General features: G+C 39.5%; 7 protein-coding genes and 1 long non-coding RNA gene across 9 annotated transcripts; 1 reads left to right on the forward strand and 7 right to left on the reverse strand.

The window, feature by feature from the left end:
• Positions 1–995: 995 nt before the first annotated feature.
• Positions 996–3,789, reverse strand: LOC26513936. Its single transcript, XR_006506912.1, has 3 exons — positions 3,637–3,789; positions 2,617–3,470; positions 996–1,379 (listed from the first exon to the last, which is right to left on the reverse strand). It is a non-coding gene; the product is annotated as an uncharacterized LOC26513936 (long non-coding RNA).
• A 6,438-nt stretch (positions 3,790–10,227) lies between these two features.
• LOC6499194 (vesicle-fusing ATPase 2) lies at positions 10,228–13,692 on the reverse strand. The gene is made up of 4 exons (XM_001955104.4): positions 13,494–13,692; positions 13,070–13,394; positions 11,628–12,593; positions 10,228–11,544 (listed from the first exon to the last, which is right to left on the reverse strand). Exons 1-4 carry the CDS (start codon positions 13,601–13,603, stop codon positions 10,690–10,692), a joined length of 2,256 nt encoding a protein of 751 aa, XP_001955140.2. The 5' UTR covers positions 13,604–13,692; the 3' UTR covers positions 10,228–10,689.
• A 398-nt stretch (positions 13,693–14,090) lies between these two features.
• On the reverse strand, positions 14,091–15,656 carry LOC6499193 (tRNA:m(4)X modification enzyme TRM13 homolog). Of its 2 annotated transcripts, none has more exons than XM_001955105.3 (2): positions 14,678–15,656; positions 14,091–14,619 (listed from the first exon to the last, which is right to left on the reverse strand). In XM_001955105.3, exons 1-2 carry the CDS (start codon positions 15,564–15,566, stop codon positions 14,183–14,185), a joined length of 1,326 nt encoding a protein of 441 aa, XP_001955141.1. In that variant the 5' UTR covers positions 15,567–15,656; the 3' UTR covers positions 14,091–14,182. The 2 variants fall into 2 exon arrangements, with proteins under 2 accessions (XP_001955141.1, XP_014765939.1); XM_014910453.3 differs by having other exon boundaries at positions 14,091–14,622; positions 14,678–15,655.
• Positions 15,657–15,838: 182 nt separating this feature from the next.
• Positions 15,839–16,560, forward strand: LOC6501393 (probable small nuclear ribonucleoprotein Sm D2). The gene is made up of 2 exons (XM_014911534.3): positions 15,839–15,998; positions 16,124–16,560. Coding segments are annotated over exons 1-2 (360 nt in total). The 5' UTR covers positions 15,839–15,996; the 3' UTR covers positions 16,482–16,560.
• LOC6499192 (protein D2) lies at positions 16,545–17,732 on the reverse strand. The gene is made up of 2 exons (XM_001955107.4): positions 17,496–17,732; positions 16,545–17,275 (listed from the first exon to the last, which is right to left on the reverse strand). Exons 1-2 carry the CDS (start codon positions 17,622–17,624, stop codon positions 16,796–16,798), a joined length of 609 nt encoding a protein of 202 aa, XP_001955143.1. The 5' UTR covers positions 17,625–17,732; the 3' UTR covers positions 16,545–16,795.
• A 248-nt stretch (positions 17,733–17,980) lies between these two features.
• On the reverse strand, positions 17,981–18,780 carry LOC6499191 (protein D2). The gene is made up of 2 exons (XM_001955108.4): positions 18,608–18,780; positions 17,981–18,549 (listed from the first exon to the last, which is right to left on the reverse strand). Exons 1-2 carry the CDS (start codon positions 18,686–18,688, stop codon positions 18,070–18,072), a joined length of 561 nt encoding a protein of 186 aa, XP_001955144.1. The 5' UTR covers positions 18,689–18,780; the 3' UTR covers positions 17,981–18,069.
• Positions 18,781–18,796: 16 nt separating this feature from the next.
• On the reverse strand, positions 18,797–19,587 carry LOC6502616 (protein D2). The gene is made up of 2 exons (XM_001955109.4): positions 19,398–19,587; positions 18,797–19,330 (listed from the first exon to the last, which is right to left on the reverse strand). The coding sequence occupies exons 1-2, from the start codon at positions 19,542–19,544 to the stop codon at positions 18,824–18,826; spliced, it is 654 nt and encodes a 217-aa protein (XP_001955145.1). The 5' UTR covers positions 19,545–19,587; the 3' UTR covers positions 18,797–18,823.
• Positions 19,588–20,758: 1,171 nt separating this feature from the next.
• Positions 20,759–22,423, reverse strand: LOC6499190. The gene has a single exon (XM_001955110.3). It carries the CDS (start codon positions 22,366–22,368, stop codon positions 20,851–20,853), a length of 1,518 nt encoding a protein of 505 aa, XP_001955146.1. The 5' UTR covers positions 22,369–22,423; the 3' UTR covers positions 20,759–20,850.
• Between the last annotated feature and the right edge of the window lie 51 nt (positions 22,424–22,474).

The raw sequence follows: 22,474 nt of genomic DNA on the forward strand, positions 1-22,474 counted from the left end.
ATCCCCAAAGCAGCAAACGCCCAAAAAATATGAAACATGTTTGGTTGGGGCTTGCGTTTGGAGCTTGTGTTTATATTTAGTTTCTCAGTATTTGTTTTTATTTTAAATTTGGCTCAGTTTGGGCAGACAAAACGAAGCGACTGACCAAACTACTTACACTGACTACAAAATAACACAAACCGAACACATAAATGCAAATAAATAATTAAAAGCAAATACAGCAGCCCCAGCCGGAGCAACAACAAATCAGCTCAGACGGCAATATTTTGGCAGCGAACTTGTTTAATTTGCATAAAATCGCACAAATACAGGCGACCAGCTCGCCGGAGGGGCAGGAGACCCACGCAGATGCAATTAAAAAGGCGCGCGCGTAGATCAAGTCAGCTGATGATGGGTTCGTACTGGCGGGGAAACGGGGGATAAATAAAGGGGGCCACGGGCCACAAGGGGGGACTCGGCTGGAGCCGGCAGTCGGATAAATTTAAATACATTTTTATATGCACTTTGTTGACTTTTTCGCGCTGGTGTTGTTTAATATTGCTCGGAATTCAGGAATCGGAATCGGAATCTGCTGTCTGGAAACTAGTTCGACGCAAAGTTAGTGCAGTAAATATACAGAAAAAATAAAAATTATATTGTATAAGAATATGCATGCCAGTGTGTGAGCTAAACATGTATGTACTTGGCTGCTAAAATAATCTTTATTTAGCGTGTTCTATTGAAAGGACAATAAACTCTCTGCGGATCGTCAAGGTCAACCACATCACATTAGAAAACGACGATCGATTCTTATTCGGGTCGCTTTGGATATATTTGCTTCGACTCTAAATTCAGGTAAACTTGATTGTTTCGCTTATGCAAATGCCTAATGAATTGATAACAGATCATATTAAGTGATGTGCATACACGATTTTATATGTTACATCAAATGTTACGAGCTAATCCCAACACCTCATTAAATCTCCAGATATTTCTTAAAATGAAACAAATTGTAATCCCAATCTAATTTTTTTTATTGCTGACTTGCTTCAATTTCATTTGTACGGTTTACGTATATATGCATGATGGATTTAGATGACTTTGAAGGATGCCATTGTGCCGCTTTTTACAGCCTATAGGTCCTTCTTAATTTTACATGATTTTACGATTTCTTCCAAGTGGAAGAATTTTAAATGCTTCTAACAAGGGAAGCAGCCACCACAGGGTCCGCACGCAAAGCAAGGACCGCAGGTGTTTGGTCCTAGGCAGGGTCCGCAGCAAGGACCACACGGTCCGCAGCAAGGCCCACAAGGTCCGCAGCAAGGACCACAGGGTCCACAGCAAGGTCCGCAGGGTCCGCAGCAAGGTCCACAAGGTCCGCAACACATGATTGATTCGTTCTAGAAAAAAAATAAAACAATTAAATTTTACATATTTTAATATCTAATAATATATATAAATATATTCTATACATATAATAAATTTCAAATATAATATGAAATATATTGTAATTGTAATTAAATATATAATATACATATAAAAAAATTTTAATGCATTTTGAAATATTTTGCTTTTCTTTTTAGGAAAAAACTCGATACTACATTAATATATTTTCATTTTTGAAATACTTATTTTTACTCACAGAAAACCGAACAAAGAAATAATTTGAAACTGAACAACAAATTTAGATGTTTTAAGGTCGAAATGTGGGAAACGAATGAAATCAGTCGAAGCCCCAAAGGGCTAGCTCGATTTGACACATTTTATTTAGTTTTCCACAGGCTACTTGTTTTTATAAATTTATTTTTTATCCTCGATTTATCAAGATACATATATCAACCAAAACGTTGTCAAATTGTGTTGGAAATTATTGGCATTAAATGGTGGGCTAAAAAAATAGGTAATGGTTATTGCCAATGTGGAATTGAACGGCTCAGATAAATTTTGTATCTGATGAAAATATTCATATTAGTTTTAAATAGGAGGCTACAGTTTCGAGTATAATATTCATATTACTTTTAAAATGAATATTAATAGTTATTGCATATGTGCTGTTACATCAATCTTTATGAGCTAATCCCAACCCCTCATTAAATCTTCAGAGATTTCTTAAATAAAACAAATTAAAATCCCAATCAAATTTTTTTTATTGTTGACTTGCTTCAATTTCATTTGTACGGTTTACGTATATATGTATGATGGATTTAGATGACTTTGAAGGATTCCTGCATCGCTTTTTACAGCTTACAGGCACTTTTCAATTTTACATGATTTTACGACTTCTCCGAGGTGGGAGAATTTTGAATGCTTCTAACAACGGAAGCAGCCACCACAGGGTCCGCAGCAAGGCCCACAGGGTCCGCAGCAAGGACCACAGGGTCCGCAACAAGGACCACAAGGTCCGCAGCAAGGACCACAGGGTCCGCAGCAAGGCCCACACGGTCCACAGCAAGGTCCGCAGGGTCCACAGCAAGGTCCGCAGGGTCCGCAGCAAGATCCACAAGGTCCGCAACACATGATTGATTCGTTCTAGAACAAAAAATAGAAAATAATTTATAATACATTGAAATTCTTATTAGGAAAAACTCTGAACTATATAAATATATTTTCAATTTTGAAATACTTTTTCTGACTCACAGAAAACCGAACAAAGAAATAATTTGAAACTGGACAACAAATTTAGATGTTTTAAGGTCGAAATGTGGGAAACGAATAAAGTCAGTAGAAGCCCCAAAGGACTAGCTCGATTTGACAGATGGTATTTGGGTTCCACAGACTACTTGTTTTCATAAATTCATTTTTTAACCTCCGCATAAGCTAATCATAAATCGGTTAATCAAGATATATCGATCAAAACGTTGACAAAATGTATTGAAAATTATTTGCATAAAATGGTAGACTGAAAAAATAGCCAATGGTTATAGCCAATGTGTAATAGCACGGGTCAGATAGCTTTGGTAACCGATTAAAATATTCATATTACTCTTAAACAGAAGACTACAGTTTCGAGTATAATATTCATATTACTTCTATATGAATACTAAAAGTTACTGACAATGTGCAAACGCTATGAGCTAGTCCCTTAAATAAAACAAATTAAAATCCCAATCTAATTTTTTTTATTGTTGACTTGCTTCAATTTCATTTGTACGGTTTACGTATATATGTATGATGGATTTAGATGACTTTGAAGGATGCCTTTATCGCTTTTAACAGCTTAAAGGCCCTTTTCAATTTTACATAATTTTACGACTTCTCTGAAGTGAAAATTTGAAATGCTTCTAACAAAAGAAGCAGCCACCACAGGGTCCGCAGCAAGGTCCACAGGGTCCGCAGCAAGGCCCACAAGGTCCACAGCAAGGACCACAGGGTCCGCAGCAAGGACCACAGGGTCCGCAGCAAGGACCACAGCAAGGTCCGCAGGGTCCGCAGCAAGGTCCGCAGGGTCCGCAGCAAGATCCACAAGGTCCGCAACACATGATTAATTCGTTCTAGAAAAAAAATACGTCAAAAAATTGTATATATCTTAATATCTAATATAAATAAAAATATAATACATTTTAAATATAAATTAAAATATATTGTAGTTTTCTTTAGGAAAAAAAAACTAAACTGTAAAAATATATTTTAAATATTGAAATACTTTTTTTGACTCACAGACAACCGAACAAAGAAATAATTTGAAACTGGACAACAAATTTAGATGTTTTAAGGTCGAAATGTGGGAAACGAATGAAATCAGTAGAAGCCCCAAAAGGCTAGCTCGAATTGACAGATGTTATTTGGTTTTCCACAGGCTACTTGTTTTCATAAATTCATTTGTTAGCCTCCGCATAATAAGCTAATAATAAAATCGATTAATCAAGATATATGGATCAAAACGTTGAAAATATTAGAAAATATATAGAAAATTATTGGCATGAAATGCTAGACGGCAAAATTGGCTAATGGTTATTGCCAATGTGCAATGGAACGGCTCAGATAGCTTTGGTAACTGATGAAAATATTCATATTACTTTTAAACAGAAGACAGATTCAGATCCGAGTTTCTTTTTAGTATGAATTAAAAAAAAAGTGGGAAATAATAATGCTTTTTTAAAACTGTATGGTATGAATGTCTGCCTGAAATCGCAAGTCGAACCTCATCACTATTTTCACAGTGTTATATACAGTGAAACATAATATAAGTAAATGAGATTTAAATTTTTGTTTTGCGGCCGGATCATGTGTTCAATGCACCCAGTTAAAGTTCGAACCGCTGCCGGTTCTCAAGTCGAGTTCGAGTTCTGCCCTGCAGTTTTGTTTACTCTTGATTTTGTCGTACGTTTTGATTAAGTGCGTGGTGCATGGTCGAGTCTGGGGGTATCGGGGCTAAACGGACATACAATATGCAAGTATATATAAAGTTCATTATCTGGCTGAAGAGCTGCGTTGTTTTCCTGCCGAATCCGAGCGCCAAGAATGTCGCAATGTCGCATTGAAAGAGGTCAATCACCAGTGATCGCGGTTGCGCCTTGGATGTCACTCGTGTAATTGAACACAATTTATTTTATTTGCTAACGATTTTACGATTTCATTTAATTAACTCCCGAAACAGGAAGCTAACTAGTTGATAAAGTCACTACTGGAACCGCAAAACTACTATATGAACCACATAATATACTTACCATGCTCAAGTATATGCTTATACAATGATTTGTATTTTTGCATGACTGAGTCAGCCCAAGCATTCGGGCAGAAAAGTATGGGTTGCAAATAAAAAGCGCATAATAGGCGTTTAAATGCAATTTTCTCGGCAAAATGGTCGGACGAAATATCAAAAATTCGAATTATATGTTTTGCAGCATGTTGATTAGAATGAAATATGTGTGTGCGGAGGGTCAGCAAGAGTAGCAAAAACCACATCCACATCGACAAGCCGCCGCACAGAAGTCCTCTCCCTTCTAGCTGAAATATTTGGGTAGCATCCCGTATCCGATGCGACGGACAGTCCAACTCAAAGTCGGACTTCTTGGTCTTTTAAAGCACTGTAATAAAAACTCTAATAAGAAAAATACCCTCTTATTATATAACAAACATCATTTTCCTAAATCTTTAAGTACTACAATTATTTTGTTGCTTAATTTAACAAAAATAATTACCCCGATGTTTGGAAAATAATTTTTTACTTCTTAAATCAGTTATTATGATTTAATTTTTCTCAAGTGTATTTCTGTATTTTTTTTCGATTGGGATGGATGGAACGATGGTCAATAATTTTGTGAGGGTGCCGCCAAAAGGGCAGCAGACACTGTTCTAACTAAGTTTTTTTTTCATATAGGTGGTGGTCTTTGTTTGAAATAGATTATTGCCAATACATATGTATACAAAAATATTTTTATTTCGTCTGGCGACGAGAGTTCAAGGATTTTTCTGGGGTTCAGTGAACCAAATGTCTTTCCTCCGGCCGGAAATATCGAATTCGCTTTAATTATGGCCCCTCGCGCAACTTATTAATATAAGTTTGATGAAAAGTGAAACACAATGGGCATACACAGATGTCATCATCTGCTGAAAAGCGATGAATAGTACCCGACCAACCCAGAGAAATCAATATCCGCCTGCCGTAAGTGTGCGCCCTAATGACTTGAGGGCGTGGCCAAGAAAGGTGTAGGAAGGGTAAATGACGAAGACAGGTAACCTGAGCAACTGTGGAAAGTATAGAAAACACGCGCCACCCCCAAATAGAAGGCAGCTGGTTGAAGAAACTGGCCAGATCAAGACTACTATTTAAATCTAAAATATATTGATAGGTTTCTTAAAAAGCATACAACTATATGTGTTTGACTTAAATGAATATACTTATTTTTTAAAAAAGTGAAAGCCAGCTGGAAATCGTCACCGTAATTATTGCTTTCTAGAGGAAGATGAAAGGGTAAGAATATGGATTGATGTAATTTGAGTCGTCAAAGAAAGCGAAGGAAGCCGAAGTCCTAGGCACGTGCCGCCCAGTTTAATCCTTTCAGCTGCTTTAAAAAAGGAAAGTGAAATGGAAGTCAACACGATCAGATCTAGATCGAAACCCAACAAGCTGATGGAACCCTGAAATTCTGATTGATCGTGCGACAGGGGATGCGGATGAAGCTGATGGGAATTCCTAAGAAAATGGCACACACAAAAAACGCAGCACGCAAAAAAAAGGGTGGAATACAACAATATAATAATAATAAGGAGCCCAAGGAAGAACACACACGCATACCATCGCGTATATAAGTATATGTGTTCGCAGAGAACTCGTATTATTTAATTTGGAACTGGGCCGTTTATGCTTTTTTGTTGGCGTTGTTTTGTTTTGGCCCAGTATCAATGAATCGAAATGAAATAAAATTAAATGCGAATGTCTCGATCGCGTGCGGCAACATTTTCACAGATTTCAGATTTTGAGATTCAAGCTTTTTGCCCTGGATTCTGATTCTGCGTTTTGATTTGTGCCTCCTTTTGATCATGCCCCGATTTTTTTCCTTGGCTCGTTGTTTGTGTGTAATCTTGGGGGTTGTGTCTTCTGTTTAAGCAATAAATGGCACATAAATACATACTTTGGTTTAACCCACGGCTGCCGGTGTACCTTGTCATCAAGTAGATTGGTCTTAATGATAACATTTCTACTGGCGCATTATGAAATCATAAGAGAGGCTTCCGCTGTCTAGTAATATGCAGCAACTTTACATCTGCTAACGCTTTCCAACACTAATATTGCAATGGCGGCTGTCAAAGAGAGCTGTTTCCGGTTCACTTGTATAGGAATGCTGCGCTTACTTGATTCTAAGGGTTAATTCCGCCATTTCGTTGCTCAGAACCTCTACCGCCAATGGAATCATATTTTTTCCATAATCTGTTAATGACGAATACGCATGCAAGTTCCAGGAAAAACGACTCCCCCGCTCCCCGCCGCATTCCACGAATAGTTGGTCAGTGCCTGCCAAATTGCAACTCAATTATAAATTGCAAAGACCAAAGAAAAACCCAAAGCGAAACCGAAACCGAAGCTGGTATTGAGAAGAAAAAAACCCAAAAGAGTCGCAGTGTAAAATTGTAGCTTAGGCAGCGGCAAAAACTGCTAATTTAACTGCTAGTTTCGCATGCGAGCTCACACATGCCAAGACAAACACACACCAAGACAAACACACACAAAGGCCGGTGTGCTGGAAAACATCAATGGAAATGCCATGAAAATGCAGGTTGAGCTCTGAAAAATCCATGAAACAAGCAAGTACGGTGAAAATCTTCCGCGTTTGTGTAATGCAGGAAGATTTTGCATGATTTTCGCTTTTGTGTTCGCCTTAAATTTGCCACAAAAAAAGTTTAGTACTCACATGGGCATAACAAAAATATACACCTTAAAATATAAGTTTGTTTAAACTTTCATCAATAAATAAATTATTTTTAGAGATCATCTGAATTATTAGGGAGAACAACAAAATATTTATGCATTAAAAATATACGTATTTATGAATTGAATACAATTTAATGAATACCCAAATATATGATCTTTTCAGTGCATTTTAAATCTGTACTATCCGTTTCGATCTATTTTCGATCCATCCGTTTTCGATCTGGATCTGGTATCCCAAAGATTTTGGATCAATCCTTCGCTGAATAATATCAAAAGAACTGGACTGGACCTATCCCCTGGAAAAGCGCTGCCAAATTGATCAAATTTCTCTTCGGTGGAGAGAGGAGAGCCAAAGCACGCGAACTCTGTTTGAAAGAAAGCAGGTGAGAGCGGCAGTCGCTCGTAAAGCGCTCAAAACATGACACCCCAGATGCGCCTGCTCCCGCTCGGGGGGTGAAATGGGGGGCAGAAGGAGGCACCGGAGACGGGGACACCGTGCGAAAGTGAAATCGAACCTTCGCTGCCGGCGTTTGCGCTTTTAAACACCAACAACCACACCAACGAAGCCGGTCAGGTTTACGGCAAAGTTTACGAGGGGCGCGACTATGGCGCACAGTGCACCAGCAACCATAAATTTGTTGAAAAAAAAAATACCTGTTTTTATAGAGCTTTTTCAAATATTGTCGCAGGCAATTGTGTTTTCCATAAAGTGAAACATGAAAATGTGTTATGTTTTAAAATCAAACTACCATAATTATTAATATTATCTTAAAATCACAGTTTTATGTTAAGAAATAATATCAGATTAACAAAATAATAAATTCATTTTAATTTCAAGTTGATTCACTGTGCGAGGTGTCCGATTGGAACAAGTGCCAAGAGCCAAGGCTCTGGTGACTTTAATTAATAATAACAAAAATACGAATTTGTAAAAGTTTCGCATTTATTTTTACAGACAGTGAATGAAAATCCGTTTCGATTTTAATTTTGGCAGGGCAGTTTTGAATTTTTGGCGCGGTCACTGAACTTTGTCCGACTGGACTTTCGTCATGAAAACTTTTGCATACGCGAGCCACCGGCGATGACGCGGTGGCCAGGCCCTAACCCGATAATTATATTTAACCGCCGCCTAATTTGGGTGGGTGGGCGAAGATGAGTTGGCTGGATTTTTTCCGACTCGGACGTAATCTTCATTTACGGCTTATTGTGGCCAGGATGTTATGTCGGTCATCAGGCAGGTGACTTTTTATTTAAAGATGCACTGACAGATGCTCCCCCATTTGAATTCTTTGGAATAATATACGTGCAATTTGAAATCTGAATTGAAAATTCATTTACTATTAGATGATTATGTAGATCTGCTCCCTAGAACCCTGATTGTAACTAACCAATTCTAGGGGCAATTGGCAATGCAAATCAATTTCGAGATCTTAAGAAATATGCAGCTTTAATTAGTTAATAAGTGGCGCTGGGTTGCAGCTGACACCGTCGCGACATGGCCATGGCTTCGGCTGTTATTGTAGCTTTGGCTACCCAGGATTCCTCAGACGACGCTGATAAAGTGGCGCTCCGACTGACTGGACCACAAATGGGCGTCGAGCGCAATTAGCGCCATATATCAATTACTTTGCGCTGGTCCACTCAACATTACGTATACGCAGACGACGCGCGGTAAAGTGTTTTCATTATAAATCATTTATTCAAATTGCATATTAGAGCGACTGGTTGTGGTTGTCGGTAACAGTGCCCCGGCACTGCTCCGATTGGGTTCCGGTGCTTGGCGGCGTCTCGATCAGCTGATCGATGGATCGGGTAAATATAAGGTAGCGGCAGCCGGCGATAATCATTGACGCCTCTTGGCTGGACAGCTGTCTGCCGACGATGGACAAGAATAAACAATATTTAAATGAATGGGAATTCTCAAAGAATTTATATTCCAGTTTCCAACGCAGCTATACGAATTACTTAAATAAGTAATTAGTTTAGCTGTTAATTAGTAAAACAATAAATTCCTTGTCTAGTAAATTCCATTTATTTGTAACTCTTTAAAAATTTCGTAGTAGCTGTAGAGCTAAGCAAATTAATAAAAATACATTTTAATAGAAACTACAATTTCGGGACACATACCCCATTAATACGTTCACAATAATACACGTATTTATAAATATATATTCAACTGTGTTTTTAAAAGCTTGGATCTCATATTACCACCCAAGCCTAGACTTGAACCTTAGCTAGTTTTGAAACCTAAATTGATCAAGTTTAAGTGGATTTAAAAACATTAAAAACATTAACAAATTGTTTTATTTCTATAAAATTATAATAATAGAGGAACAATCTATGTCCTCATTATCAAATTAAAATCATAGGTATGTTTATACTGAGCTAATCCCCTATCGTTGTTGTTTTGGTTTAAAAACGAAATACTTTTTAGGTTTCTACCTTTATTTCGGTCATATTTGTGGTCTCAGTTAACAAGTCCTGAATGTTCCATTATAAAATATATAAAAATTGGACATTGAACATTTCTTTCGGTTTTGGCTCTTTTAAACTGCATTTTCTTTGGATAATTTATTTTCCAGAGATTTTGCCTCGTAAAGAATACAATATGGTTATAAAACTGTACAAAATACACCGTTTTGTATAAAATGTCTGTATAATTCTGTGCATATCAATTTTACTATTTGAGAAATCTATAAGTTGATCTTGTATCGCTAGATGCGAGTTTCCAAGTTCGTTGGGTCGATTGAAGTTTCACTTAAAAACAAATAGGTGATTTAATCGTATACCCCTTAAATTGGTCTTTAGTTATATATTAGTTGTGCTTTTTAATAGGAATTCACGAAATTATCATTTTTATATTAAAACCAAGCTGGTTGATTGGGCAAACCTATGAGATAAATCATAATTTTTTTACTTAATCTTCTGAAAAATAAAAGATTGAAAAGGTGGGTCGATTTGCTTGATTTAAAAATAAAATAACATTAAAATGAATAGACTAAAAACAATATATAGAAAACAATACAAGTCTGACTCAAGAGGGATTCTCCAAAACTAATCAGAACTTCCGTTTTCACACAATAATTCGGTAAATCGAAGATTTAATAAAACATATTTGAAAAATGAAAATTCCAAAAAATTAAGGTAATGTGGGAATAGATAAAAATCATTTACATAGAAAAAAATATATATTTTAAATAACAGTTCCCGTTAAAAACAACACATGACATTTTAATGAAATCGAGCAAATCGACCCACCCATACTTATGGAATGTGGAAGATTAAAAGGCGTCTGGGAGCTCGACAAGGGATAAACGTAGCTCGGCAAGGGGCGGTAGCTAGTGGGATCTTGCCACCATGTCCAGTCCACCCTCCTCTTCCATTTTGCTGAGAAACTTGATGACTCGCTGGTGCGGCTCAGACTGACGGACCATGTCTATCAGGGCTAGTAGCTTCTTTATGCCGATCCATACTCGCTTGCCAGCCATTTTCTTAGCGACGTTCTGTAGTTCGTCGGGACTGAAAAGATCAGAATCATCCAGCACGGCGAGGACATGCTCTGGACTGGACAAATTGGACACATGCAGGATGGCGGTGAAAGCCGGAAGCATTTCCATCTCTTCGAGCACATCTCGCCGGCTGGATGTACACAGAATGAGGAGCTTACGACCTTTCGGCGGCTGCTTTTTCAGCAGCACCAGCAGAGCCTGTAACGTCAGATTGGAGTACCGTGGGCCAATCGGACCGTAGTCGAGTAATCTCTCCACATTATCAACAACAATGCAGCTTAGGGTAGAGCGGTAGGCGTCATCGAAAATCTTACGGATGTGCAGACACTTGGCAGATTCTGTGAAGCCCACCATATCCTCCGGTGAGCAAACCTTTACAAAAGGGAAATCGCTCATCTTAGCCAATCTGGCGGCCAGCGCCGATTTGCCCGAGTTTGGAGCCCCTTCTATAAGCACAGATACCAATCCGGAGCCCTCGACAGCCTTGGCCTGCTGCACCGAAAGCATTCCGTCCTCCAAAAGTCCAGCAACTGGAGGACCCCAGTTAATTATACCGCGGGCCAGCATATTTTCTAGCATCTCTTGAGCTGCACCAAAAGCTGGCTTGATATCATTCTCTAGGGCATGTAGAAAGTCCGCGCGGGTAACCTTTAATTTTTCCATGGCCTCCGGATCGACATGAACCTATTATGAAGTATATTAATAATTTATCAAATGAAGTGGCTATAAGAGCCAACAGTTATTAAGCCAAATATATTAAAACATACCTTGGAATCTGCCTTGATAAGTCGATTCATTGCCGTCGACTGGGCCGCTCTGACCAATCCCTCCAGCTCAGCCCCGCTGAAATTCTTTGTTATGGCTGCGATCTCCTGGTTATCCACGTCACTAGCAATCTTGTTAAAGTCCCGCATACGCTTGGTGTGAATGCTTAGGATCTGGACGCGTCCCTGTTCATTGGGCAGGCTAATTTCCATTTGAACTTCCAGACGACCGGGACGCAGAAGCGCCTCGTCGATCATGTCTCTGCGGTTGGTCATACCGATTACCAAAATATTGTTCAGCTGCTCCACGCCGTCGATCTTGGCCAGAAGCTGGTTGACTACTGTGTCGTGGACTCCGCTGTTGCCGGCCACCGAACCTCGGGCCTTGCAAATGGCATCGATCTCGTCAAAGATGATTATGTGAAGCCCACTGTTTGGCCCCAGGCGCTTCTCCTCCTCCTCGGCTTCTGCGAAAAGGCGACGGATATTCGCCTCCGACTCGCCCACGTACTTGTCCAGAATCTGTGGACCATTCACGATCTTTGGTTCGCGGGCATTTAGCATTGTGCCAATCTGGCGTGCCATCAAGGTTTTTCCAGTACCGGGAGGACCGTACAGGAGGATTCCTTTTACGTGTTTGATGCCCAGTTGCTCGACTAACTCTGGCGGGAAGACGCGCGAAGCAAACGCGCGCCGGAAGATTGCATTGAACTCCTTGTCCAGACCACCGATGCCCATTTTTCCAAAGTCCCAATCCGGATTTATAATCGACTGCCGGACTATCTTTCCCTTCGAGCGTCCTTGCAGGTTCAGAACGGAGTTTTCGGCCTTTTCAAACTGCACCACCGTGTTTCCTAGGATGCGGCCAAAACGGACATTGCGGGCCTTGGGAGCTCCATCCCCCACAGTTCGGGGGTCCACAGCCTCCAGAGTCTTCACGGCGAGTCCCAGGAACTTTTTGTCTTTGAACTGTAAAATAAAAATATTGAGTCAAGAAGAACATAAAATAAATACTAGTATAAGCAACACTCCACACCGTTCCTGAATTACAAAAATAATTTTAAAAGCTTTTCGTTATAAGGTGTAAACTATTCTTAACTCTGATTTCATCATTTTTGAAAACAATGAGCCATCGTATATTAAATGCAAATTGGCATGCATAATATAATGAGACATATGGTGAAATAAACTTAAACATTTTATTTTGGATAACAATCTTCAACCATAGTTTAAAATTATGTTACCAAGTTATAATATAATTTATGAGATATATACAGTGAAGGGTTATAAAATTAGTACACCCACAATTATAGGAAAGTTTTCGGAAAGGAGTGTTTCATTTGGGTCAAGGCGAAACTAACTATGTAACAAGGCTATATTAAACCCTCGAAAAACAATAAAATACTATACTACTATACTATGGGAATCCCGAGGAGCTGCTTTACCTGGAAGACGAGCGTTTGGCCCACTGTCAGTGGCATCCCAGCGAACTGCATGATAAACTCCTTGGCCATCTCATCCGAATCGTACGGATCCTGCGTCGTGATCTTCTTCTGCAGGAAGTCCGTTTCGAAGGATACCAAGGTGATCAAATCGGCGCTGGCATCGAAGCGATACGGCCGGACGTCAATCTCCTGGTTAATGGAGAGCGTGGCCCATTTTCTCTGCACCAGCGAAAATCCGACGTGGCCGCTTGGAAGCTCTTGACCACTAACTTTTTGCAGGGCAAATATGTAGTGGAGTCCAGGCCCTGGCGAAATGTCCACATATCTAGAAAGGATCCAGAAAATTTAATTTTTGAAAAATTAAGGAAAAGGAGGAAATTTATAGAGACGCCCACTCAGTTCACAGAGGAAAAATAATACGTACTTGACCTCCTCGGTGAAATCGCCTGCATTTACAATCACTCTGTTCGTCAGGGACAGTTCGTCCGTGGGGCACTTGATCGCTCGCATTCGATGGGCCATTTCGGTGGACATAATTAATATTTGCTAATGTTTTCAACGATTTTTTTTTGTCTATTTATCTTTTTAGTATTGAACTTTGAAAACTGCAACGGTCCCACTTTCAAATCAGCTGCTCCTTACCAAAGCCATGTAGATACATATATCTGATTTTTACACCATACTGAAAATGTCGAATTAAAAATACTGAAAATCTGAATTTATTTATTCGATACCTTTTATTCGATTACTAACTGGTGGGCATTTAAAAAATATTTTTATTATATTTTAACCAAAATCTTTAAAATTTGTGTATAAATTAAATAAATGTATCTATTAAGAAGTTTAATTCTCTTTTGAGAAAATCATAATGCCTGTAAGATAACTAAAAAGCATGAGAAATCTAAAACTAATCCAAAATAAACAAATTGAATAAACTTTTTTCAAAAAAGTATCTTATAAGATTAAAAAACAAAACAAGTGGCTATCCCAACAACAATTACATTACAATAAAATGAACACCTATGGAAAATATTAAACTACATTTTTAGCTAGTTTCGATTCTTACAAAGATATAAAAAATCAGAGATATGATCACATTAAAATTAAGGCAATTTAGTTGCCAGTCGGTAAACTGTTTCTTTTTTTTGAGGTATCTATCTTCGCTACTAGCACCACATTCTCCAGTGTCACGGCTTTCGGTACATAGAACTTTAGGCTCGCCTCGTACCCTTGCGAACGCATATATTGTAGTCTTCCCCAGTCCAATAGGCGTTTGCATTGAAGTCCGAAACGCTCACGCTCCTCCCGACTTAGCCGTTGGGTGGTCACTTCCGGTTGCTCCTTTTGATCCGCCTGCTCCATAGCCCGACGCCGCTCGCGACTTAAACCGGTGCCACAAACCGCCCAACTGGCCATTTTGATTAATATGGCAAATTGTCGGGGTCCTATTCCACATTCGTGAAGGAACGGACGTCCCACGTAGGACTGCCACGAGCACCGATGATGGCAGCACAACGCAATGAGCACGTAGTCCACAGGTGAAGACCCATCTACTATGGAAAAATGTTAGGGAACTGGAAAAATATTTCGAAAAATTAATTATCTTACCAGTATTGCACTGTATACACCGCAAGGTCAAATCAGTGGCTTCACCACACAGATGCTTAGAAAGGGCCACCGTTCTCCGGGTCTTCTTTAGTTCCGGCAACGCGGAGAGCTTCAGATCGGCTATGTCTGCCCGGATTCGCTTCACCATATCCCTGTTGGCTACTTTATTGTCTTTTTTGTGACGCAGGGACATCCGATCGACGAGAATTACTTGGGAGCCAGTCATGTGCCGCTCATCCAAATCGGTGGCTAGATGGTAGGATAGCTGCCCTTTACCGGCTCCAAACTCCACATAACTTGTGTCATTGGCGATTTGTTGATCTCTCTCCAGAATGCCCAGCAGACTGGATGATTGAGAGAGCTGTCGCAGTGTGTTCTGCCCGTAATCGTCACGACTGAGCTCCTCCTTGAGCGACTCATGTGCCGAATGAATTTCGGTGATTGTCGAAGCAATGAGTTTATCGTAGAGATTTTCAATTAATTTTATAAAAGCGTAAAACTCCCCATCGGGCACTTCATGCAGTTTTATTTCTCGAAACTTCTCAGAGTCCGTAGAGTCCTCTACATTTTCGCCAGAATTGATGTTCTTTACGATGTAGGGGAGTGTGCTTTGTTGATCCCTTGCATTGCAAATCGTCAGGTGTTTGGCTAGTTTTGTTTTGAACACAGTGTGTTTGGGGTCCAGCGGGCAGAGAACACGTTCTTTGGACAAATCCTCGCCAGAGTTATCATCCAATATAGAGGCTGGCGCATGGGCACCGCAAAAAGTGCTGCCTTTGTTGGCAGTCATTTTGCAGCGACGTTTCTTGCGCGGTACCCAATAGGAGCAGGTTTCTACTACGTTTTCAGTAATCTCATCGTCGGTTAGTTTTTGTTTTTTGGCATCCATTTAAATAATAATAAAACAAAGTTACAAAAATTTCCAACTTGTCAGGTGTTGGTGTGACCAAATAGAAGTGCCAAAAAATACCAAAATAACTCAGCCGTTAAATTCTATAGGTTTAAAAATAATATTATACAGAATAAAATACAATTTAGCAAATTAAAAACAGTAAATCCGAATAATTATTTTTTTTCGATTTAAAAATTTCCTGTCTTTGTTTGAATTTTTTTTTAAATATCAGTTATCCAAGTCAAAATATACCACAATCGATAGTTCGATAGGATTACTTCCAACTCTAGTGTGCCATCTTTACAAAAGCAAGCAACGAAGAAGCCGCGCCGTAAAATTGTTTTCGTTAAATTACTCAAAAAAGAACCTTTAAAGTAACTTATATAGACTTGCAAAAGCATTTACCAGTTTATAGAAAGACATTGTCATGTAAGTTGTATAAAAAAGTCAAGGAAATACACGGAAATTCGTAAAGAATTTGTCGACATGTGCGCCAGCATTTTGGACGCACTTCTATACCTGAAAAATGGCTAATATATTACTTTGTTTTATAGGGCTCTTGTGAAACCCAAGTCGGAACTTACTCCAGAGGAGCTAGCTCGCCAGGAGGAGGAAGAGTTCAACACGGGCCCGCTGTCAGTACTTACACAATCAGTGAAAAATAACACCCAGGTCCTAATCAATTGCCGCAATAACAAAAAACTGCTTGGAAGGGTAAAAGCCTTCGACCGTCACTGCAACATGGTCCTGGAGAACGTTAAGGAGATGTGGACGGAGCTACCGCGCACTGGCAAGGGCAAAAAGAAGGTTAAGCCCGTCAATAAGGATCGTTTTATATCGAAGATGTTCCTTCGTGGCGACTCTGTCATTCTCGTTTTAAGAAATCCCCTGGCAACTGCAGCGGGTAAATAGTCTACCGTAGCGTACAGTAAAGTTAGCCACCAATTACAATCAATAAAACCAAAAGCGATTCTCTATACTTTAACAAAAACGTCTAATGCAGTGGATTTTTTTTAGAAATATTGTCTGGGTGGAACAAATGGTTTGCAAGTGTTTGATTTTAAAGTTTATGGTAATGGTTTTAAAACCAACTTTTAACTTTACCATTAAAGAATAATTTGTTTACAGAACGGCTTTTGAGTTGGTTATTTTCCTTTAAACATTGTGACAAAATTTCTCAAAACATTGATGTGATTTACACTTAATTTGATCGATTTCTTAACATCTTAGTTAGATGCCAGTTGCTGGTGTAGTATGGGCACATAGTCGTCGTACTGAGCTTGGTAAAAAGTACCGGCAATGGGTTTACCTAGCTCGTGCTTTTCAGCGAACTTGGCTGCGCTGAATTTCGGTCGGTCCTTCGTTGACTTGTTGCTAACACGCTCTTCATCAAACTCAAGCTTTCCAGACTGCTTGTACAACAGGAAGACGTAGCGATGCAGTCCAGTTCCCTTTGGAGGTCCGGAGCCCACATAGCCAGCGATCTGCTCTCCACTGGCCAAGTCGTTGCCAGCAATGTTGACCAACACCCAATGTTTGAATTCGCGGAATTTCGGCTCCGCTCGACTTGGAGCATCGGGATCGGTCATGATAAGAGTATAGAATTCACCAGGCTGTGCGTCCCATTCCACATTGGGCTGATCCTTTACTTGGGTAGGTGTTAGTTCCACTCCATCCTTGGCCACAAGTCCATTTTTGTAGGTTACCTAAAATAGAGAATAAGTTTAAAGGTTGACCTTTGAACGGAAAGTTTCTAAACGTTGTATTTAAGTTTTAATTAACTTTAATCAGGCAGCGAAATGATTGAATAACTATAAAGGTTTGTTTTTGAAGTTTTAATTTATAAGCAAATTTGGAAAAAAAAGGTTTAGAAAATGGAACATATTTTGTTTTTTATAAACTTTCTTTTGTTTTTTATTGACCCACCTTAAGCAATTGGGAAGGTGCTTCAGAAATGACGTCGGGCACTACACCGTTAGCTGCGAAAACCTCCGCCACAGCACTGGCTTGAACGGCCAGAAGGCAACTCAAAAGGGTTAAAATAAACAATTGCATTTTCCAGAAAAAATTAATTATGATTGCGATAAGATTTTTGTATAAAGAAACTCGTAACGACCTGATCTCAAACAAGGCCTGCCACAAACTGAAACCAGTTTACCATGATGCCATACCTTTAACAACTCAGGCAAAAGCTTTTAGCTCGTCTCACCTGCCGTTGAAGGAAAAGCGTTTTTAAAACAGCAATTATAAAGTCGCGCTTCAATGATAATAGCAGAACCTAGAAAAATTGTAGTCTTTTGTTTTACCTGATAAACGTTTGATTAGATAGAAAATATTATAGCAATAGTCAACAAAAACTATTATCTATTTCCATTTAGTAATTGTGACTTAAATTGCCTAAAACATGCAAGTTTATGTAGATTGCTTTTATTAATAGTACTGATGAAATTGAAATTTAATTTTAACAGACTAAATAAACTTTTAAATAATTTTCATTCTACTATTTTCCCGAGAGTTGTTTGTACAGCTTTGGGACATAATCATCCCATTGGGCCTGATAGAAGTTCCCGGCAATAGGATCTCCCAGACTGTACTTCTTTATGAACTTGGCGGTGCTAAAGTTGGCCCTCTTGTCGCCGCTTGTCTTTGGAATTTTTGGCTCACTACAGGTGAGTTTTTGGGGCTGTTTGAAGACCAAAAATACATAGCGATGCAGTCCGCTGCCCTTCGGTGGACCCGATCCCACGTATGCGGTCAAAACTTGGCCATTTTCTATTTGGTTGCCTGGGATGTTGACCACCAGCCAATGGTGCCACTCCCTAAACTTTGGATCTTGGCGACTCGGGGCATCTGGATCGGTTAGAATTAGAGTGTACAGGGCATTCGGATCCGCATCCCATACCACTTTCGGCTGATCCTTTACTTGGGTGGGTGTCAGTTCGACACCCATGTTCGCCTCTTGGCCACTGGGGTAAGTAATCTACAGAAAAGGAGGAAATAATCTTCCGAAACTTTATAAAAATTCTCGAAATCTCTACCTTAAGTAGTTTATCGGGACATGATTTAAGGACATCCGGAACGATTTTGTGTTTAGAAAAACAATCAGCGGCCTCAGACATATTGGGTAGAATAATATTTCAAAATTCGAGTGTGTTCTATACTAGAACAATTACTTATATTTGAAGGAATTCTCTGAGTAGACTTAAAAATCAAATAGATATTGATATACTCGGAAATTGTAAACAAAATTATACTTAATAACTTAACCCCATATTGGAAACGGTATGAACTCTTATGGTTTTAATCAATTCGGGAACATCGGTGTTCCAACTGGCGGTGAAAAAGTTTCCAGCTACTGGATAACTAAATTTATATTTCCTCGCAAAGGCGCTAGTGCGGAATCTATTACGACCGTTTAGGACATGCTTGGGCAACCTCTTAAAGTCGAACTTTGTGTATTCCTTCTGTTTATAAAGCAAAGTAACGTATCGATGGGATCCGCTTCCCTGCATCGGAATGGCACCCACATATCCCACACGAACATCGCCCAGTGACACTAAATTTCCGGGAATGTTGACCACCATCCAGTGCAGAAACTCCCGGTCAACAGGATGAATAGTATTGGGCATATCAGGATCGATCATTATCAGGGTGTAGTAGCCATCCGATGAGGCTGGCCATGTCACTGCTGGTTGATCCCGAACTTGCATTGGTTCCAATTCCTTACCGCGATCTACCTTAATATAGCCATGGTACGTGATCTTCGGATAATTCAATTATTATTTTTCAAAACAATGATCTTGAAAATATATTCTATATTTTACCTACATTAAGAAAGTCCTGCGGTCCCACCTCTATGACATCTGGTATAATGTCCATGGACCTCATAAACTTTCCCACCTCCGTGTCCAATGAGCTCCTGCTGAGGCTTAAACAAATTCTTAAGAAGATTAACAGCAACTGGCGAATCATCATTGTGTTTGCTGGTTGAAAGAAACTGCTAAACAATTGGTAAACACCTATTCCTATTCCTATTATATACTTTTTTTCAGGTACCAGATGGGTTCATTGGCAATTGATTAAAACAGCTTTTGTAGCTGGCCAAATATTTGGAATTAGTCAGCCAATAAAGACTTCCCGGGTGTCAAGAACTTACTCCACTCCCGTGCAGTCAAATTGTGAAAATAATGATATTAAATATCAGTTACAACGTCTTTTGGAAAATGGTCTGTAAAAATATTCATTGAAATAACTCATCAGCTTTTCTGCTTTTTTATGTTTATTTTTTCAAGTGAGCTATTGATTAGTTTCCGATCTAAAAATCGTTTAAGGCTCTACGCTCAAGAAACGGGTGTCCTTCGGCGCCACAGTCCCCGAGGGCGGCCATAACGCGTGATTAAATACATTTTTCAATAATTTGAATCCTCTCGAAATTTTAGCTGAAAAATTCCAAAATTTTGAAAAAAAACCTTTAAGCTATATTCTAAATAAGGAATAGATGTACTTGAAGAGCTGATCACAGAATGGTATACTATTTCCATATCGGTTTTAAATTGGCCGAGTTATGGTCATCGGAGTGGGGCCAACTGGGGATATTTGTAAACCTGACTTTTTTTGTAGGGGTACCCCTTGAAAAAATTCGAAAATTTTGAAAACGCCCTTTAAGCTATATTTTAAATGAGGAATATATGTACTTGAAGAGCTGATCACAGAATGGTATACTATTTCCATGTCGGTTTTAAATTGGCCGAGTTATGGCCATCGGAGTGGGGCCAACTGGGGATATTTGGAAACCTCACTTTTTTATAGGGGTACCCCTTGAAAAAATTCGAAAATTTTGAAAAGGACCTTTAAGCTATATTTTAAATGAGGAATAGATGTACTTGAAGAGCCGATCCCAGAATGGTATACTATTTCCAGATCGGTTTTAATTTGACAGTGTTATGGCCGTCGGAGTGGGGTCAACTGAGCATATTTGGAAACCTCACTATTTTATATGGGTATATATTTAGGAGCTTTATTTTTAATGAAAAGATGTGGCAAAATATTTAACAAAAAATCGAATTGATAGTTCGCTCAAGAATCAAGAACCAGACTTTTGACAAAGATTCGTCAATCAAGCCCACGCCAATCTTTAAAAATTTTTCAAGGGCTGTAAATATTAATCAACTTAAATAAAATAGACAAAATTAATAACAATATATAAGCTGTTTATTCAGGAATTCGAACTACCAAAACTTAAACCAAAAATTTGTTAATCGAAAAAAAATATATACTACTGTTATGATTCCGAGCGTTCAGATGTTTCAGTGCTTTCAGGGCCAGTGACGAATTTCCACGGACAACTTTTACGGATATTCAAGGATTTTATAGAACTTTCGCTGGTGTTTGATAAACTATCCCTTTGGGTGTTGGGGGCACCGGAAAAATCTATATTTCCTCGTTGAGGGCCTTCCTGAAATAAAAATTTTGCATTTCTTTCCATTTCCTGAGAATAATCGTCTGACTGAGATGGAAAACTAGCGACTCTTTTATATCTACATTTATGAATTTTTCGATCGCTGCTCCTCCCGACACCCTGCCTAAGCTTTGCAGTCTCAATACTCGTTCTGCATTTCGATAAGCTTGAGAATGGCATTGTGGACTGCGTCTGAAGCAGAGGTGGGTGGAGGGTCATGGTCCGGGCACCGGAAAATCTTGTGATGGCACCGACAGATCGCTGCAGAACTGAGTTGGCTAGTTCTCGAATGGTACCCCCACTGTGCCTAGATGGAGACGTCAAAGAATTTCGTGATTTTTCACCTGAATATTGCGAGATAGACTGAGTCCTGCGCAACGGAGTAAAGGGCGAATCTTGAATCTTGATGGGGCAGCTGCAGACGGTCATTCCTAAATTTGGGCCGCTATTCAGGGAATTTAAAATGTTTTGGGAAAAGCGCTTGGCCACATTAGCTTTAGATTTGCTGGTTGCTTTGAGCGGAGTGATGGTACGTTTCGTATTTTGGGTTGAAGCGACTTTGGAATCTTGGTTTGCAGGAGATTTTGAAGGTTTTCGTTTTAGTTTTTCTGATATCTTATTTTTTTGGCTTTCCTTAGAGATGTTAGAACTTCTCCTGGATCTACCTTTTGACTTTCCGCTTTTATTTTTTAACCGGCGTGGCTTCTCAATGGGCCACCGAAGTTCTTCGTTTCCATAGTCGGCATCCGACCACACTTCTTGCAAATATTGTCCCCCTGTTTCCTTCTTGTCTGGACATAGTTCGATCTGCTGGCTAGAGTCAAACTCCTCGACATATTCTGGTCCGTCACCGACGGCCTTGTAATCCGCTTCAAAACAGGCTCCTGCTGCCTCAGCTAAGTCCTGAAGACTTTCCCGCAATTGGTTGATTATCTTTTGCTGCTTGAATCGAACATTGCCTAGGCTTAATGAGTCGCATTTCAGGTTGGGCAATTCCTCTGCCTGGTTTGGGTTACATCCATCCAGTCCTTGAGTCGTCATCCGCTGTAGCTCTTCTAGTAAGCAGTTCCTCTCGCTGCACGACGCGGAGGATATTTGACGCAAACGGAATTGGATCTTCGCATAGTGGGAAGAGATCGTGAACAGGGCCTCTTGCAGCTGCTCCACATCGTCCTCTAGCTTGCACTCGTATGGAGTGAGGGGTCGACTCACTAGACGGCCCTCCGAGTCCACTTCTGTATAAACTCGTTCAGTTCCCTGCGCGGATAGGGATCCCACCGTTGACTTGGAGCTCGTCTTTTGAGGCCCAACTGGTTCCTGCTTTCTTGATTTCAATTTCATTTTTGCCTGAGGACAATTTTGATTTAATTTGGAGAGACAAAATTTTAATTTAATAAAATAGGCCTGCTTTTCAATATTTTTCAAGCTAAATAAAATATAATAATTA

The sequence above is a fragment of the Drosophila ananassae genome, chromosome 2L (genome assembly GCF_017639315.1).
Source record: "Drosophila ananassae strain 14024-0371.13 chromosome 2L, ASM1763931v2, whole genome shotgun sequence".
Lineage (NCBI taxonomy): Eukaryota > Metazoa > Arthropoda > Insecta > Diptera > Drosophilidae > Drosophila > Drosophila ananassae.

Excerpts from the sequence above, each read along its gene's own strand:
- LOC6502616 (XM_001955109.4), bottom strand. The coding sequence starts at position 19,544 with ATGATGATTCGCCAGTTGCTGTTAATCTTCTTAAGAATTTGTTTAAGC. Across the intron at positions 19,331-19,397 it reads GACCGCAGGACTTTCTTAAT|ATCACGTACCATGGCTATAT; the intron begins GTAGGTAAAATA and ends AATTATCCGAAG.
- LOC6499194 (XM_001955104.4), bottom strand. The coding sequence starts at position 13,603 with ATGTCCACCGAAATGGCCCATCGAATGCGAGCGATCAAGTGCCCCACG. Across the intron at positions 13,395-13,493 it reads GATTTCACCGAGGAGGTCAA|ATATGTGGACATTTCGCCAG; the intron begins GTACGTATTATT and ends GATCCTTTCTAG. Across the intron at positions 11,545-11,627 it reads TTATCAAGGCAGATTCCAAG|GTTCATGTCGATCCGGAGGC; the intron begins GTATGTTTTAAT and ends ACTTCATAATAG.
- LOC6499191 (XM_001955108.4), bottom strand. The coding sequence starts at position 18,688 with ATGTCTGAGGCCGCTGATTGTTTTTCTAAACACAAAATCGTTCCGGAT. Across the intron at positions 18,550-18,607 it reads GTCCCGATAAACTACTTAAG|ATTACTTACCCCAGTGGCCA; the intron begins GTAGAGATTTCG and ends CCTTTTCTGTAG.
- LOC6499192 (XM_001955107.4), bottom strand. The coding sequence starts at position 17,624 with ATGCAATTGTTTATTTTAACCCTTTTGAGTTGCCTTCTGGCCGTTCAA. Across the intron at positions 17,276-17,495 it reads CACCTTCCCAATTGCTTAAG|GTAACCTACAAAAATGGACT; the intron begins GTGGGTCAATAA and ends TCTCTATTTTAG.
- LOC6499193 (XM_014910453.3), bottom strand. The coding sequence starts at position 15,566 with ATGGATGCCAAAAAACAAAAACTAACCGACGATGAGATTACTGAAAAC. Across the intron at positions 14,623-14,677 it reads GTGTATACAGTGCAATACTG|TAGATGGGTCTTCACCTGTG; the intron begins GTAAGATAATTA and ends ATTTTTCCATAG.
- LOC6499190 (XM_001955110.3), bottom strand. The coding sequence starts at position 22,368 with ATGAAATTGAAATCAAGAAAGCAGGAACCAGTTGGGCCTCAAAAGACG.